This window comes from Euprymna scolopes, chromosome 11 (genome assembly GCF_053919585.1).
Source record: "Euprymna scolopes isolate OS-2025 chromosome 11, ASM5391958v1, whole genome shotgun sequence".
Classification (NCBI taxonomy): domain Eukaryota; kingdom Metazoa; phylum Mollusca; class Cephalopoda; order Sepiida; family Sepiolidae; genus Euprymna; species Euprymna scolopes.
In genome coordinates, this window is record NC_136492.1 from 274,632 (window position 1) to 293,503 (window position 18,872).

Genomic DNA, 18,872 nt, shown 5'->3' on the forward strand with positions numbered 1-18,872 from the left:
TTGTAAAAAACAAACAAAAAAAAAACAACAAAAACACCAATATTTTGGTGTAATAACTTTGTTATGAAATTGGAAAAAAATAACTCGCATAAGAAATAAATTTGCTCGATGATAAATTGGATTTCTTGTGTTCTCTTATTTGAAAATATTGTTTCAATATGGAAATAATTTTTAGCTTTTGTTTACAATTAGACTAGAGTCCAAAATAAATAAATAAATAAATAAAAAATAACAGGGGAGATAATTGCATATTTTGGTATTGTCAGAGGTTCACTGAAAACACGTTAGAACTGAAATGTTCGTTATTTAATAAAATTACTATTTTTTATTAATTTTGCTATTTTTACACAGAACGTACTGTGCTGAAATAATGTTATCATTTAGAAACCTATTTTTTACATGAGGAGGGTGTTTTGTAACTATTCTGTACTTTCACCTAGCAATTTGATAAACAAAAGACATTGTAAAACTTGAATTTAACTTGAAAATATTATCAAAATATAGCACGGTACCTTCTCTGCATAAGCACCTTATTGTTATGCTATTTACTATAGCGAATATGCAATTATCTCCCTTTTTTTTTTTTTTTTTTTTTTTTGTGACTTTGTAGTCTAATTGTACCTATTTACAATGCCTCCCCACGGGACAGAGTTAGACACCAGGGTCGTTTTTTAACGTTGTAACATACATTTAATTTTTCGCTATAATCTACAGAATTCGCCCAAAATCTTCAAAGAGATTAAATTCATTTTGCGAATTTGGCAGTTTAACTCATACTCTTCAGCTATGAAGACTGAAAAGTCAAACAACACAGTGACTAGTAGTCTTCACTGACTACTGGATGATTGTTGTACCCGTCTGTAACAATTTTCACTCGTTTGTTTTCAATATTAATTTGGTGTAAGTCTATAAATGGGCCACAACAAATCTTTTTTACAATAAAAATCTGGAAAAAATCTTTATAATGTACGTACTTGTCACTGCATGAAGATGTCATATTCCAAAAATCACGTAAATCGATCAAGTAGTTTTTTTAAATTTTTATTTAAGAAAATCAAATATTATCGGGCGATCCATAGAAGAAAAAGCCATGCGCCACCTTGTTTGAGAGATAACGCCACTAACAACCCCTGGCGGAAGTATGGGTCAACAAGGGCAGATCATGCAGACCATCAAATATTTTATCAATCAAGTACTTTTTTATTTATTTTTTAAGAAAATCAAATTTTACGATTTCTAGGGATAATAAATAAATAAATTGACTTCTTTTATAAAGACAGGAAAACAAACGAACATATATCTAAAGTAATGGCAGAAACACTAGAGGATGACCTCCAATGAGAATGTGGAAAACACTAGTTTTTTTGTTTTTTTTAGTTCGTCTGAAAACAGACTTTAATAAGCGAAGTACTTTTTTTTTTTTTTGAAGAAAAAACAAATTTTACGATTTTTAGGGATAATAAATAAATAAATAAATTAACTTCTTCACGCGCGCCCCAACATCACATCCCCTCCCCCGCTCGCGCCCCCACTGTAAACAGTAAAATCTTCGGAAAATGTTAAATGGTGTTCTAATTGGTAAATGTCGGTGCGTTACTTACGGAAAAACGTTTAACTAAACTGCAAAAGCACCTATTAAGCCACATAAGTTCTTTAATTGAATCACCCTCTCGCAAAAAAAGAATGAAAAACATAAAGACGTTTGGTGCTTACGTTTTTGTAAACCACATTAAAAACTACGTGAGACAAAAAAAAAAAAAAAAAAGTCCCCCAATTTGTTGTACTTTTCTTTGACTGTAAGTCATTAAAAAAATGTCAGTCCGTAATATTTTGATTGGTACGCCATGTGAGAAGGCAGTTTGCTAGGTGAAGCAAGCTGTCGTTCATGCTGCAGCGTGTGCGCGTAGCGTAAACGGAAGCTGCAAAATGATGGAAAGTTATTCGTGGGTTCAGGGGTTAATACCATGCAAACGGTAAATTTGCCCCAAGTTTGACTATCAGATTCGTTGTCAGCGACCTCAATTACCTATAAAAAAACAAATTAGAGTGGTCGGTGTTCTGTAGTAGCGGATCTGGATATTTACCGAAAATTTTTACATTAATTCTATCTTCACAATTTTCTTTAAAATGACGACTTTATAAGGTTTTTGACTATACTGAATAAGAAAAGCTCATTTAAATTTTGCAGAGACAAGTAATTTTCGAGATATGAGATCTGTATTATGCACTGTCATTCACTGGTCGCCATGTTTGTATGCACGTGCAATAAACAAATATACTTTTCTGCGACTGACACTGCCCACCCCCATTTTTTTAAATAGTATTTGTGGGTGGGTATGCTGACAACAAATATCATAATTAAATTCTGGGCAAATATCCCCACCCCCAAATGGGATGTTTATTCCGAAAGCCATTCTTAACATGAGGAGGTTGGGGGTGTTTATTCCGAAAGCTGTACTTAAATGAAATTACTCAAGGACGTGAAAAAAGTCGTAATTGTTTTGTTTTACATGCATGCGCATTACTAATTTCTCAGCTGTGAAAAAAAAGTGGATTTGTTTTCGTTCAGTGGCAATGTCGGTTGCACAGAAGTAGACTTGTTTTTCGCATGCACATACAAACATGGTGGGCAGTGAATTATAGTGCATAATACGTCTTTATATGTCGAAAACTACTTATCTCTGTCAGATTTAAATGAGATTTTCTTATTCAGCATAGTCGAAAATCCATAAAAGGTATCATTTTGAAGAGAATTATGGCGGTGGTGGGCCGGTGGACCTAATATAAAAAATACCAATATTTACATTTATTTTCAAATGAACCCAAATATTATATTATTATCAGTAAATTTTACGGCGGACGTTTAGGAAATTATCCCCCCCCCCCACACACACACGCCTAAATTTCACATTTACACTTTTTTTCACGTTAATCTAATTGATTACTAACTTAACTTTGACATTTTAAAAAAATTGACTTTTACCGATCTTACATTTATTAAATATTCTTTGACTGGTTTGATGGAACATTCGTTGATGTGTTAAGCCAAGGTTTGCATTTTACTTTTTCGCTTTAAAAGGACAGAATTAAGTTTATTATTATTTATTGTAAACAAAACACAATTGTTACAATTTACTTTTGCTTGTTATTCTGTTGGTTATTTATTTTTTTATTGTTATCGTTGTTAACAAAACAGGAGAATGGCTTCGTTGTCGGCGCATGCGTCATCAACATCGATACCGGAAACGAGTCTTTCTTCTACGTTACTCTCCCCCCCTCTCTCTCTCTCTCTCTCTCTTAAGTTGTTGTCATCATCATCATCAACTAATAAAAAGAAGCAGAAGAGTATTTTTCATAAATATGAATATTTGGTGCTTCTACAGAATTGAAACGAAATTTTGTAGTACATAAATGAAGTTTTCAGATAAAAAAAGACAATGGTTTCAACTGATTTTTTTTTGTTAATCTAATACCTAAGTTACAACAATAGCTTCCAAGTTATTCAGTCGAAATTATCTGAATATTACTGAATTATTAGAAAAAAACAACTTTAATCGTGTTAGCAGGTAAAAAATTGCCGCCATCTTGTTTTTATAAAATGAAACAAAACCATGAACAAGGGAAGTAACTCTGAATTTTTAATGTGACTAACGCAAAAGAAATAACAAAATAAACATAACATATATACAGTTTTTCTGAGTATGGTTTTCATTTAAGATTTTTCATAATTTTTTTAATATAAAAATAACTATTCGCCTAAAAATAAATTACGTAAAAATAACATATGTACACGTTTTTTGCAACTGTTGAATTGCCTTCCTTGTGACTCTCCTATGTCTTACATAAGCATACACGCATGTTCTTCAAATTCTATTTTCTTACATAACAATTTTCTACCTCATCGATTTTCATAGTTTTTGGATATAATCATCTTAAAAATACGGGGAATTTCACGTGAAATTCATATTACAATTTCTGAAATCTCATTCAAATAATGTAGAAGCGAGTTCCTACTTCCATGACTGTACTGACATGCAGAAGTTAAAGTGTAAAGACATCTTGCTACTCAATTCCCTACATAGTACGCTTACAAATTATGGCCCAGATAGTAGCCCCCTATATCAGTCGCACTGTATATAGTTTGGGATGAAAATGTAATAAAATAAAAAAAAATCTGAAATATACGTTACGAGTTATGTTCCCTGCATTTAGATTCCTACTGTCTCCTTTATAATGTCTAAAAAAATGCAATTTTACTCAATTTTCCATAAAAATTACTTTTAACTATAGATAACTTTCTACTCTGTGAATTTTTGTAATTTTTAGATATATTACTATTTTCAGCATGACAATTACATATGTAATATTGTTTTTGCTGTAAACGACATATCAAATACTGTTATTGTTTCAAAATATCTATTTTATATTATAATTAAAAAAATTCATATTGAGAAAAGAATCTAAGTTTTTTCAATTAAGAAAAATCATGTTGAGAGGAAACTAAGTTTTGTTTATTATAGATTCTTTTTAAAATTCAAAATGCACAAATATTATTATGCTTGTATACCATAGTACTTTAATGTACGTATGTCTGCGTGTCATAGTTTTCAGATTATAAATTATTTGATCAGAAGATCTTATTTATTAAAAAGGAGGATAGAAGGTGATAACGTACCATGAACATTAAATTAATATGTAGATATGGTAATTTATGTTTGTAGTATGTTATCATTTACTATCATTTTTTTAAATAAATAGGATCTCCCGATCACTGAAAACTCAATGCAAAATATTTAACAAAAATAAATGATGTCGCTTTTGGACTGTACATGGAATTAAATATACCTACTTAATCTACTGGTTAAGATCAACGTGTAGTATCTGTTCTATCTAAAGATGGTATAATGATATTATGGGGTTTCCTTCGTGCCAGGCATTCATACAATAAAAATATGTCACAGATTCCTATGCAGATATTGGAGATAAACTATAATAACCAGATATATTCTGACACTACATTAACCAGAGTATTTAGCTGAATAATTGTACGGTTATAAACAAAAGGGCTAAAGTAATATCGCTGTGTCTCCATTCACGCTGAACATTTATAGAATGCCCAGCAGAAGTATATTACATATGAGAGATGGCACTGTGGAATTTCTACAGGTCCCAATTACTATTATTATATTATTATTATAATAATAATAATTATTATTATTATCATTACTATTATTATTACTTCTACAACTGCTACTACTACTTTTTACCAAAATTTTTCAACAGGAAAAAGTTATGTTCACTTATGGTTGGATATGAATTTTCAGTTGTTTTATTCTAAATGAAAAACCTCACACTTCACAAAAATATGGTTTCATATAAAAATTAGGGAGGGATACAAACTGCAAAAGTTGACTTAAGTGTTTAAAGCTCTAGGTAATTTTAGGCACAGTAAAATTTATTTGCTCTGTTCTTTAAAGAAATCGCTGCTATGTTGGGCAGACTTCAGACTGCTGCTTTTGTTGGCACCACCAATATCGTTGGGAAGCCACTTAATCTTTCTCCTGGTTTAAAACCGCGATTTAGGGAGAGTACTTTAAGAATGGATCTCACCTCTTTTCAGAGAGATGTTATCAAGCATAATCAAAATTATCATTATTATCATAATTACTAACATTATTATAATAATTATTATTATGATTTATAATAATTATTATAATCATTATTATTTACTTACTAGGAGTATGTAACCCCTCACTCGAGAAGGTGGTTAAGGACTCTTCTTTCTCTAGATTCTCGCCACGTGTCATCTAGCCTTCTCTGAGGTTGCTACATGAAATCTGGTATGTTGAAAGCGAATATCGAAGCAGCAGGCAGGAAGAAAGACAAACAATTGTAGTCTATCTACAGAAGCTTAATTTTTCACAAAATTATGTACAAAATGTTTTTACAATTCTCATTCAATTCGTAGTAAGTTTTTTCCAAAGTCTCAAATCTCTTCACAAACAGCGAAAGACAGATGGATGAGGTGGGGGGGGGGGTCACATCTCTTCTGTATTACTCATTCTCACGATTTCCAAGGCCGGGTGTCAATTCTGACATCCGACCCTGGATTCATTTAAGGCCAGACAAGGTTATAAGTGAAATTTCCTGTCATCAACTTTTAGTTGTAAAAATATATTTCTCTAGTTTCAAACAATATCTATTTTGACATGAAATAAAATATATATATATTAATCTTCTCTATCTTAAATCATTGGGTTATCTGGCGTCACCCAGGAATACAAAGATACCTCAGCATAGTTCTAACGCTCCTCAATAGGGGATTACGTTACATTCGCCCCCATTAGACTATATTGCTTCGTAGAACCAATGGAGTCTAATTCCTTAAAACACCACTCCATCCTTTTTTCAGTATGCAGTCAGAATATTTTTTCACAGACCCCTCTCTCCATCCTCAAATTATCCGTCAACAAGATAACATATACACAATCCTATATCCACCCTTTTTATGCAGGGTTCTTCCCCTTTTTCATTTAAAGGTTCATGAGAAAGCTGATTCAAAAAAGTTCGTAAAATCATCAAAAATGTAAAAGTTCAAAGTAAAATCATCAAAAATGTAAAAAGTTCAGTTTGTCAGGGCTAATATAATTTCTTTTTTTTTTTTCACATGCAATTTTTTTCTTTGGTTATATATTCTCTTTTTGTCAATTCACATTAATAATTCAAAGTTAAGATAATCATCATTTCAAAAATTGTCACTCCATAAAATGCATTAAGTTCATCAATTACTCGTAAGAGTTACTTCCCTTGTTTAAAAGTTTTGTCCTTTTTTTTTCAAAAGTTTTATCATAATTCAATTTTTTTTTTCACAGTCACAATTTACAAGAGTTCTTATTTTTCAAGTTTTTTTTTCTTTTCACTTCGCTGCTATCAACAGCACAGTCTCGTAATACAGGGTATGCAGCCATAATCAGGGTTCTCAAAGGACCCACTTTTTATTGAGCTAGGGGAATTTTTCTCACCTTAAGCGGTTGTAGTTGAACCATCACCCTTTATTTTACAGTTCAAGTCTTCTTTATAAGCATCTTGTAAGATTTTCTTTCACTGAGGACTTCTTCTCATTTCAATAGACGGTCATTCAAGGTATCGTTGGGACTTTCTTTCGACGGTTCTCAGCTTCAGCGCCCTGCAAGAATTTTAGGTAAAACAAAGAGAAAAGAAAAGAAAGAAAAAGAAAAGAAGATCTTCAAGTCGTCTTCAGTTCCTCTGGATTTCAGTATCAGGGAAGTTCTTGGGTTGCACTTCGTTTTCGCCAGCACCAGCAGCTGCATCTTCCAGAACCACAGGCAGTCTCGAACCAGAATCTCTTCCGCCATCCGTGCAATCAGCCCCGAGATGCTCATCACCTTGCTTTCTTCCCATCTTCGCTCTCTTCATGCACCATACAACCACTAACAACAGCACAATTATCGTTACTAGAGTGCTCACTCCTTCTCCTGTAACCACTACCTTATGAAGCCTATCCCTAGCTTCTGTATTCTCCAGACTGTTTAGTCGGGTCTGTAATTCATTCAAATCTATTCGTCCAACTCCTCCCATAGCTTTTGGTAGCCTAAGTCGGGTATGTGGCGGTGAACAATGGATCAGCGGGTCCCAGAGGTCAGTCAATTGGTCATTTGCCCAGTCTACCTCGGGTGCTTTTAACAAATACCGTTACTCAACCTGATAATATGCAGGTAACCCTATGCCCTTTCCCTGGGCTTCACAACCCCTGTCCAGTTCTACCATAGTTAAAGGTGGTCCCACCTTGATTATCTCAGCAGCCGTGTTACCGCATTCCATCTTCTGTTGCATGGATACCAACCAGGTGCCTTCAGCTATTTGTATAACCAGTGGCAAAAGACCTTCACTTGCCACTTCAACCTTGCAGACGCTATTTATCACTCTCTCATCCCCCTGAAATAATCCCAAAACACACAACTCATGATCTTCAGTGACATACAACGGACTCTGTGACTGGCAAATTCCAAGACCATTATTTCGGTATATTCCTGCCTCTCGCTGATTCAACAGCATAAATCTGTCTCTTGCCATCATCAATAAGCTCATATTCTTACTCCACTTTGTAACTGGCTACAAACCCTAACTTGGGTGTGTCCAGCGAATAGGTTACAACTTGATAAACCTTATATTTGGTTCCTCGTTCTATCGAATCCTCTTTGATAATTCAACCACAAACACTAATGTTTTATCCTCCAAGAGTTTAATATTCGGAAATATTATCCTACTCCTAAACCTTGTATTTATTAACGCAGTTGTGACTGACAGGCATCGATCTCCCCAACCGTCCTCCAGGCCGAGCGCTCATCAATGCTATTTTTTTCAGAATCACAAGCAGAGTGAACAGTGTACTCCGGGCCACCGAGGATCAACAATTCGCAATTCTGTCTATGTCTCGTTACACAGTTCCCTCCTTCTGCCAGCTACCGCTCGCTGCTCTGCTAACAGACCATCTCTCCTGGTCTCCACAGATACACCAGCTTGATCACACCCATCCCCAAAACCAAGCGAGGAAAATTCCATCTGTCAGTACACAACTATTTACAAAAAGTTAAGCACCTTTTTGTCACAGGCTATTAAAACAACCAATTCAGTTTCACTAAAATTACTCCATACCCTCGTGGATAGTGTGCCAGTTGGCACAGTTTAATATTCAAATTTAAAATCGTTAAATACAATTTAGGCGCACAGTGCAATTGATTGTTTCGGCACGTTAAAAAAATGAAAAATGACACCCACGCAAATTCCGGTGTGACCTTTATATACCAAAGGTGCGGACCTAGTTGAAAGCACCCCATGTGATGTCTTCCATCCAATGGAATTCCTCCTAGGACACATTTTAAAACTGATTTTCTAGAGCTCGTTTGGAGCCGATCAAATCGAATATAAACATGCACAAACACAAAATCTATCTCTTTAGTCTCTTAGCCTTTCGAGCATTCTTTCGTTTCTTTAAACTCTTCCGGCTCATTCAACGCTTTCTCATTAGGACTTACCACGCGTGCAAACATCAATTATTTCATTTCCACTGCTCCGCGCATTAATACTCTCTTTTAACAGATGAACATTAATATTGTCTCTGTTACAAATTTGAACATTCAAAGAACACAAAAAAAGAGACTCTCCATCTTTCATATGAACTCACAAAAGGAACTCTGAAATATTGAGAACTATGTTTTAACTTGTTATTGTTTGTTATTTCTATTCCAGAAATAAACCTCCGTTTGTGTTGCACATAAGATTTCTTATTTTTATTTTTATTATTTGTGGAGGAAGTCAGTTCCCAAAAAAAGGCCAGGCGACCCCCACAATAGTCAAAATAATAAAAGAAAACTACAGGAAGCTAGATACACACCCTAATTTATTGAATTCGATATTTCAGAACATGTTCCCATAATACATCCTTTCTGCGTGTGACACACACACGCTTGTGCCCACAACAACTTCAATTTCGGCATAATTAATCTGTCTCCCCATAGGCGATTAATATGATACATTTCTTCTCTTCGCTCATGCAGACAATGACCTCAATTTCAGCATCAGTCTTCTTATGGACGATTAATAAAAAAAAACTACAGGGAGTTATCCACACGAACCCAGCGTCCTCCCAGGCAGCATGCCCGAATGGACCCGTATCCAGAAATGCACCACGAAGTTAGCAAGGATCGGCGAACTTCTTACTCCCAAAATTCAACTTAAATTTCAATTTAACTGCTCCGTAATTCATTTCAACTAATTACAAAAAATTAATTACTAAAATGCATGATATTTAACGACCCCACAGGTCGCGCTTCTCAAGGAGACTCAGTTAACGCCTAGTTATCGCAAGAGAAATAGTGTCTTATTTTTTTTCAATTAATCTCCAGGTGCGAACATCACGCACCTGATTCACTCGCAATGGAAAAATCCATCTAAAAAATAATAAATCACTTTTTGCGCACAATTGAGTGTACCACACTTCACTCAGTGATGCTCATAATTATTTCCAATTATTTTCATTCAGTCTTGCGGCCTCTTTGACCCTTATTTCGCAATTTAAGAAATCCTTCCTGACTGAGGCAAAATTAAAATTCCTCCTAAAGTCAGTTCAATCGCCGAAATTAATGCTTTTAATTATTCTCAACTGAACTCAACTAAAATTTGTTCCGTTTAATAAGGAAATTCCTCCAAACTGAGGTAACAAAAACAATTTTTCTTCCAAAATTAATTCACCTCTCAAAAATTTAATATCTCCAATTTTTCTCGTTTGAATGCATAAAAACACAAGTCTCAAAAGTTTAATTCTCACAACAACCAGCAATATCGATTAATACAGACTATTTCAGTCAAAATGTTGAGTAATCTCGGTTTTGTTTTTTCCAAAAAAAAAAAACGAAAAAAAAAACAACTTTTGTTTTCAACTAAACTCAATCATCGGAATTCTTCCTTCACAATCTAAAATTGTAATGCCACTACAGTCATAAAATCATTATCATCAGAGCTAACTCGCTCTCGACAGAACTCAACGAATAGTCCCTTTAAAATAAGTGAACAAACCTCTACCCTTATATTAAGCTATTCTCGAGGTAGAGTACTCATTTTTCCTTCTAATCTCACATCGGATGGGTCATGGGGCCACATATCATCCCATTTCTGATTTCTCGTTCCCCAGGAGGCAGACATTCTCCTACAATTCTCATTTAATCTTGACCGCATGTCACTCAAGGTCATTCGAACCCTTTGTCGTTGACTCCTGGTGACATCAACCAGAATCAAGTCAGTCTACCGGCCCTCCAGAGATTTCTCTGAGCTGCTGAGTTGTCTCTTGATATCTTTGTAAGTCAGCATCGCCGAGAGGGCTGCTAAGGTCTTCTCTCCTTCATCGTACAAAGTTAATTCCACCCTGACCTCTGTCACCATCACCACCGTTCCAGATGTGACACCCTCCTTGTTGTTATAATGCCTTCATCACGTGATCCCCTTTTACGCTGGGATTGCAATTAAGAATTCCTTCTTACGTCTTAACTAGACTTCTCGCAAGGATTTATCTACGCCCCCATGATATTAAAATAATCAAATATACGCAATATCAATTATTTCACAAGAGAGAAAAATTACAACATCAACAGAATAATAATAAAAACAATTATTCAATCACCAACGAAAACTTCAAGCAAAAGCTATAAAAACTTTTTCCACTTTCTTTTTTTTTTTTCGAGCTTTCAATTCAACAACAAAAAATAAACATCAATTGGATTACAATCAATTGTTTTAGCATTAAAACCAATAAGCTTTCTCTTCTTTCTCTCTCAAGCCTTTTAATTCAATAACAAAAAATTTATATATATATATAACTCACTCCCAGAAAGGAAATGTCTACATTTCTAAAACAACTTTCGGTTGTACCTGCCAAATCACCCCTTCCTTTCATTAATTCTTTGATATTATTGCTATGAGGTTGGAAGAACACGCAACTATTTGTTAATTTCACAGCGACAGCCAAATCACGCTATCTTACGGCCTCTCTCTCTATCTCAATATAATCCTTCTTACTCTCTCTCTAGGCCAAATTGCACAGACAGTAGAAAGAAAAAAAAAGGTTCGCTTACCCGCCTGTGTTGTTCTCTTCTTCCTCTGTATCTCTCTCATCGCTTTGCAACGAACACTTGTTGAAGTTGTCAAAAGTGTCTCTTTCTTTCCTTCTCTCTATTTTCCTTTCCTTTTTCAAAACGTTCAACCATTTTTTTTTCAACCGGCGTTTCTTTTTCTCTCTCTGTTCTCTTTTTTTATTTAAAATGTTCAAACGGTTTTTTTTTCAAAACAAATGTCCTTTTCACGCGTGCTAATTCTTTTTCGACTTAAAGTCTTTTTTTCAGGCAGTTTTCTTTTTGTCTTTTTCTTCAGCGTCTCTTTATCAGTTTTCTTTTCTGTCTCTCCTTTCTTTGTTTTCAGATATCCCCGTCTGTCTATCTCTTTCTCAGCACCTCTTTTCTTCTGCCACCAATAATGTAGGATTATAACACAATCCCAACTCTGTTTTTTTTTCCGTGGTAACAAAAAATAAGAAATATTAAGTCTCACCCTTTTTTTTGGGGGGGGGGGTCGATTATCCTTGTCGCGGTCACCAAACTGTAACCTCTCCTCAAGAAGGTGGTTAAGGACTCTTCTTTCTCTAGATTCTCACCACGTGTTATCTAGTCTTCTCTGAGGATGTTACATGAAATCTGGTATGCTGAAAGCAAATATCGAAGCGGCAGGCAGGAAGAAAAACAAACAATTGTAGTCTATCTACAGAAGCTTAATTTTCACAAAATTATGTACAAAAATGTTTTTACAATTATCATTCAATTCGTAGTAAGTTTTTTCCAAAGTCTCAAATCTCTTCACAAACAGCGAAAGACGGATGGATGAGGTGGGGAGGGGTCACATCTCTTCTTGGATTCAACAAGCAATCTGCTTCAACTCCCAACTCTAACTAAACTCTATCTCACTATTTTTTGCACGACAGTCGTATATATATAGTAAGGTATGTGGATGGGGTGGAAATTCTCCTGGCCAATAAGATTTTGCCACGAAATCGAAAGCTTTTTCCATCCTGAAATCTGAATTACTCATTTTCACGATTTCTAAGGCCAGGTGTCAATTCTGACATCCGACCCTGGGTTCATTTAAGGCCAGACAAGGTTATAAGTGAAATTTCCTGTCATCAACTTTTAGCCATAAAAATATATTTCTCTAGTTTCAAACAATATCTATTTTGACATGAAATAAAATATATATATTAATCTTTTCTATCTTAAATCCTTGGGTTATCTGGCATCACCCGGGAATACAAAGCTACCTCAGTGTAGTTCTAATGCTCCTCAATGGGGGATTACGTTACAAGTAGACACACAGGTAATCATCAAAGATTTCTCTTTAAGAACAACTTGCCGTGTTCTCTGGAGTCTGAGTGACAAGTCTCCCCAGATTTACAGTACTCTGTACTTCTTTCAATAACATTTGCAGACGAATTTGCATTATAACAACAACAGTTTGCCATTGATCTCTCATTGGCAGAGACTTTCGGTCCTTACTGGAATTTTAATTGTAATAAGCCAATGTCCCAGTTATAATTATTATTTATTATTATTACAATTATTATAATTATCAATATTAGTATAATCACTATTATAATTATAATCATCATAATAATGGTTTCTCTCCATGCATGTGTATTTTATTTATTTTATTGTAAATCTACAACCACAGAAATTGACTCAGATATGATTTCTCTCTTTTTTAATTTTTTTTACTTTGGTTGGTTTTATGAGATCAAGGGGCTCTATCCTGCAAATAACACTTGATTTTATTATGATTTGAATTTATTTCTGAGAACTTTTTTAAGAATACATGCTGTTCCCTTTATAGCTGTTATTTGTATTTCGTTACAGCTCGGTCTTCCAGGGATTGTTTCCAAGTATTTCTTAAGATTTGTTTTCATTAAGCCAGTTTCTCCTATCACAACTGATTATATATATATATATTGATTTCTTCAATGGACCATATTTCTAAAATCATTCTTTAGGTCCCGATATTTTATCTTTTCCCTGTTCAGCTCTATTAAGGCCATAGTCATTTTGGACAGTAACATAAATAATGAGCGTCGTTCTTTCAGGCTTGTTCCATATTACAGTGTCTGGTTTAACGGCTCTGTCTTATGTATCTGCCCACCTGTATGTCTTGTCAAAGAACACTGTCACATTTCCTTTTGATGTTATCTGTGATGGTTTATGTTCCCAGGCATTTGATGATCTTTCAGATTTTCCAATAGAGGTATTTACATACTTTGTTGTGGTGGACAGTGTAAAGGTCATCTGCCAATACAGTTTGGCATATAGATTCAAGCTATCAATCGCTGAGTTGCAGAACTCCAGTGTATGTTCTCTGGTGTTTAACTAAGGTTGACTTAATCGAAAAGGAAGTGTTACAAGACATACACACATATAGTTTGTCTCATTTAATTTTACTTCAGGTGAATTTCTCGGAAATCAAAGTAACCCTTCCTGGAGCTAATACTTGAAGTCTGTATGACATACATATATATTCGAATATACCATTAAAGCTCTACGTTACCTATCAAAAACTGAGTTAATAAAGAAGTTGGGAATATTATTTTCCTTTCTTTAAATGACCGTTTAAATAAGTTATAGCATACCATTTTTATGGTCTATTTGTCTTACTGGATTCCAGGACAAACTTTCCTTTGTCTGGTAGAATATCCAGTTTCATGCTGTTACTTGAGATAACATCATTTGGAGAAGGTGCACCAAACTAGTATTGGTTAGCCATAGCCATACTGTATTGATCTTATTTGGGCCGTGAATACTATGTGATTTTGAATATTTAGTAAGGGTTTATTAAAAAAGTATCCTCATGTCAAGTTTTCCTGACAAACCACTGTACAGAGAGCGTAAATACTCGATTACAGTGCCTAGCAGGCATGCACATTCTCATATATATATATATATATATATATATATATATATATATATAGTAGGCATTTAAGTTAGTTTCATTCAACATAATCGAAAAATATCTGTCATGGCAACTGCAGCCTGGCATATTTCACAAACATTCGGGTTATCTCTTTTTTTTATTATTTAACTTCAGTAAGTTTTAAGATATCAAGGGGCTCCCTCTTGGAGCTAACACTTGATTCTGTTATGATTAAAATTTATATCCGAGGGCTCTTTTAAGAATAGATGCTGTTTCCTTTATGGCTGCTATTTGTATTTCGTTACAGCTTGGTCTTCCAGGGATTGCTTATAAGTATTTTTGAAGGTTCTTTTTTTATTAAACCAGTTGCTCCTATCACAACCGGTATGTTTATTTCTTTCAGAGACCATGTGGTTTTCTCCAGTGTGTATTGTCATATAGTTTTTCAAGTGTGGTGAAAGCTCGGCCACATACTACACGTGAATATGGTCTCCAATTGACGATTTATATGTTATATCTTTCTGATGGTCACTTGGTCTTACTGAATTCCAGAACAAGAATTCATATATTCTGGTGGAGTATCTAGCTTAGTGTTGTTATTTCAAGTAACATCACTTGGAAAAGGGGGCACTATTTCATGTAAAAGTCAGTGTGAGTTAGCCATAAGATTTTATTTTGTCGCAAATACGAAATGTGATTTTGATTATTCTGTCAGGGTTTACTTGAAGGTGAAGGAAAACATATTCTCATGCCAGATTTTCCTGACAAACCTCTGTACAGATTGACCTTAGATACTCGAGAATAGTGTCAAGTAGCCATTCAAGTTATCTCCTTGTTTTGTTAAAATGTTTTGATTTTGCACCATTTCTCACCATAGAAAAGTGAACCTCTTTTCAGCCAGTCTATGTAGCTTTCTTTATCTATATATTGCTCTAAATAGTTCATCTAGGAAATATTTAGCATGTTGTTGGTTGGCCCATTCTTCCATTTTTGTAATATAAGATTTTTGTGCATTTTTGCCAACTCTTCTGGGATATTTCTCTTAGGTATGCATTTGTATATGTTCTTTATGGGTATGGTTCTTATTTCTTGGTATTATTATTATCTATTTCTAGTTATTATTATAATCTATTTCTAGATATTATTACTATCATTTTGTAGAAGTTTAGTCGTTTTCTTTTTTTAATTTCTGATGCAACTGTTGTCCACTGTATAGTCTCAACTACTTTTTTTGATTATTAGTATTATTTATAGGTATTACTAATATTATTATTTATTTCTAGCTATTATTGTTATTATTTTTATGCTTCTTTGGTATATATTGTATGTGGTTGAAATACTTGATTGGCAAATTCTTCCAGTTTTCTGTAATGGAATGTCTTTGTGTATTTTTTACTAACTCTTTCAGGCTATTTCTATTTGGCATGCGTTTGTATATGGCTATTAAGTGCATATTTTTGTGAAAAGCGAAAGCCACAGACGTGACAAGAATATGGTTTTTCGCCTGTGTGTGTTATTGTATGTGATTTCAGATGAGCTTTGCGTGAAAATTCTCTACCACAAATTTCACAAGAATATGGTTTTTCACCTGTGTGTTTTTGAATGTGGATTTTCAGCAGATCTTTTCGTGAAAAAGCTAAGCTACAAATATCACAAGAATATGGAGTCTCTCCAGTGTGTATTCGGATATGAGCTTTTAGGTTAGAATTCTGTGAGAATTCTCTGCCACAAACTTCACAAGAATATGGTTTCTCTCCAGTGTGAACACGCATGTGTGATTTCAGATTATCTCTGTGAGAAAATGAAGTTCCACAAACTTTACATGGATGAGGTTTCTCTCCAGTATGAGTTCGTAGGTGACTGTTAAGTACGTCCTTTCTTGAAAATGAAAAATTACAAACTTCACAGAAATATGGTTTTTCTCCAGTATGTATTCGCATATGTGGCGTCAGGTAATGCTTCTGGGTGAATGCCGTTCGGCAAATGTTACATCGATATGGTTTCTCTACATTTTTGGAAATTCTATCTTCTCTTTGGTTTTGATCAGGTTCTCTATCAGACGCCTGAAATTCGCTAGCTTTTTTAGAGACTGCTACTGAATGAATTTTTATATGGATGTTAAGTATTGATTCCTTTGAGAATCTAGCACCACATGTTTCACATAGATATGTTCTCTCTTCTGTGTATGTTTCAATATTTGTTTCAGGTTCATGTGAAAATTCAGACCCATACTCTTCATGAAAAGTGGGTTCTCCTTCTGCATGTACTTGCAGATGCGATGTGAGGTGTTCCTTGTGGGAAAATGCAGTCCCACAAGTTCCACAGCGGTGTGGTAGCTTTTCTGTGTGCAAACGCATGTGGCGTTTAAGTGTAGTTGTGTATGAAAATTCAGAACTGCAAACTCCGCATCGATATGGCTTTTCACCAGTGTGTATGCGATCATGGTTCCGGAGTGTCGACTTTTGTGAGAATGCAGCATGGCAAACATTGCAACAGTATGGTTTTTCTTTTGTGTGTGTGCGTATGTGCATTGTTAGATTCGATTTTAGCACAAATGCTTTTGCACAAATAAGACATGAATGCGGTTTATCACCGATATGCATTTGCATGTGTCTTTTTAAGTAAGAATTCTCTGAAAAATCTTTGCCACAAACATTGCATGAATGCCTTTTCTTTCTTCTGTGTATTGCCATGTGTTCAGTAAGTGCAGATTTGACAGGAAATATAGACTTACATATTTTACAGCAAAATGCTGCCTTTGAATCCTTGTGCATGTTTTTTAGGAGGTCGCCAAGCCTTTATTTTTCTTAGTTTCGTGAATTTGAAAAAAACCTCCTTTCTTATAGAATAGGTTGAATGTGTAAATAAAGAACATAGTATATTAATAAAGCTATTTAATAGCGATTATAAACATATTTATATATATATATTAGTGATGAGACATTTCCAATACTTTTCCTGACTCCAATACAATGTGTAAATGTACATAATCAAATGTTTACTTTTCTGTGTTTCATGAATTTGAAAATAATTCTTGTTTATAAAATAGGTTCCGCATCTGTAAATAAAGAATACATTATGTTAAAGTAAATAGAGTTTACATTATATTATTTATTTTATTACACTTTTCTTTTCAAATTTTAATGCCTAAATAAGTAAATGCAGATTACACATGCAGTTGTATGTGTCTTTTTAAATAAGAATTATCTGAAAATTGTGCTTCTTCTCTCTCCCATGTATAACTATTTGTTTGGTGAGCTCTGATTTGACTAGAAGTATAGATTCACACTCTTTACAACAAAATTCTTTCTCCTTTGAATGTTTTTTAGGTTTCTAAAAGTAACTTAATATACAAATATTTTATTAAACTTTCTTTATTTCCCTTAAATTTGAAATCTTAGAATAGGTGTAATATGTACAGATTTACACTTTTTTACAACAAAATGCTATTTTCTCTGAATGTCTATGCATGTTTTTTTATATCTCTAAAAATAACTTTATAGAAATAAGTCAGCAATTTTCTAAATATATAGTCAAGTTTTTATTTTTCTTTGTTGTATGAATTTGAAAATTATATTTTCTTATAAAATAGGTTTAGTGTGTAAATAAAGAATGCACTATATTAATAAAGCTATTTAGCAGCATTTTTATATATTAGTGATCGGACAATTCCAATATTTTTCTGATTCTGATACAATTACTGATTCCACTCTAAATTTCGATTCTGATTATTTATAAATCTCTATAATTGATTTAACAGGAAATGCAGACATACTTTTTACAACAAAATGTTGTCTCTGAATGCCTATGGATATTTTTTAAGCGGTCTCTAAAAGTAACTTTCTAGAAATAAGTCAGCAATTTTCTAAATATACAGAGTCAAGGTTTTTGCTCTGTGAATTTGAAAAAAATCCTTTTTTACGGAATAGGTCCCACATCTTTTTTTATAAGATAGGTTCCACATCTGTAAATAAAGAATACATTTAATTAAAATCATTTATTTTTAAATAATCTGAACTATTCCAAAAGATTTAATTTCTAAATAATTTAGAATATTTAATTTAAAACCACTTAATCTCTCTCTCTCTATATATATATATATATATATATATATATATATATATATATATATATATATATATAGTGGCACCATTATATAACATTGAATATCCCTTTTTTAGCTTTAGTTTTTAGTATACAATATATGATTCAAGAGTTAACTACTCTTCTCCCTTAGCATATATTGGAATCATACTTTGCTACCTGAATATTCCCAACAATTAATTGTACTAAACCCAATATAATGTAATGAATAAATCTCTCACATTAATGTATAGAATGTCTAGACAAAAAAA

General features: G+C 33.6%; 2 protein-coding genes across 3 annotated transcripts in view; one reads left to right on the plus strand and one right to left on the minus strand.

Annotated features, from left to right (window-relative positions):
- LOC145287709 (uncharacterized) overlaps positions 1–18,872 on the plus strand; it is a 121,531-nt gene that overhangs the window by 96,600 nt on the left and 6,059 nt on the right. The gene's annotated exons all lie outside the window — the stretch shown is intronic.
- The window catches only part of LOC145287707 (uncharacterized), a 68,741-nt gene continuing 55,768 nt past the window's right edge, over positions 5,900–18,872 (minus strand). For both annotated transcript variants that reach the window (XM_080135461.1, XM_080135462.1), the window contains one exon: positions 5,900–17,575. In XM_080135461.1, coding sequence (XP_079991587.1) covers positions 15,933–17,291 — 1,359 coding nt within the window. In that variant the 5' untranslated portion in view covers positions 17,292–17,575 and the 3' untranslated portion in view covers positions 5,900–15,932. The remainder of the gene's footprint in view (positions 17,576–18,872) is intronic.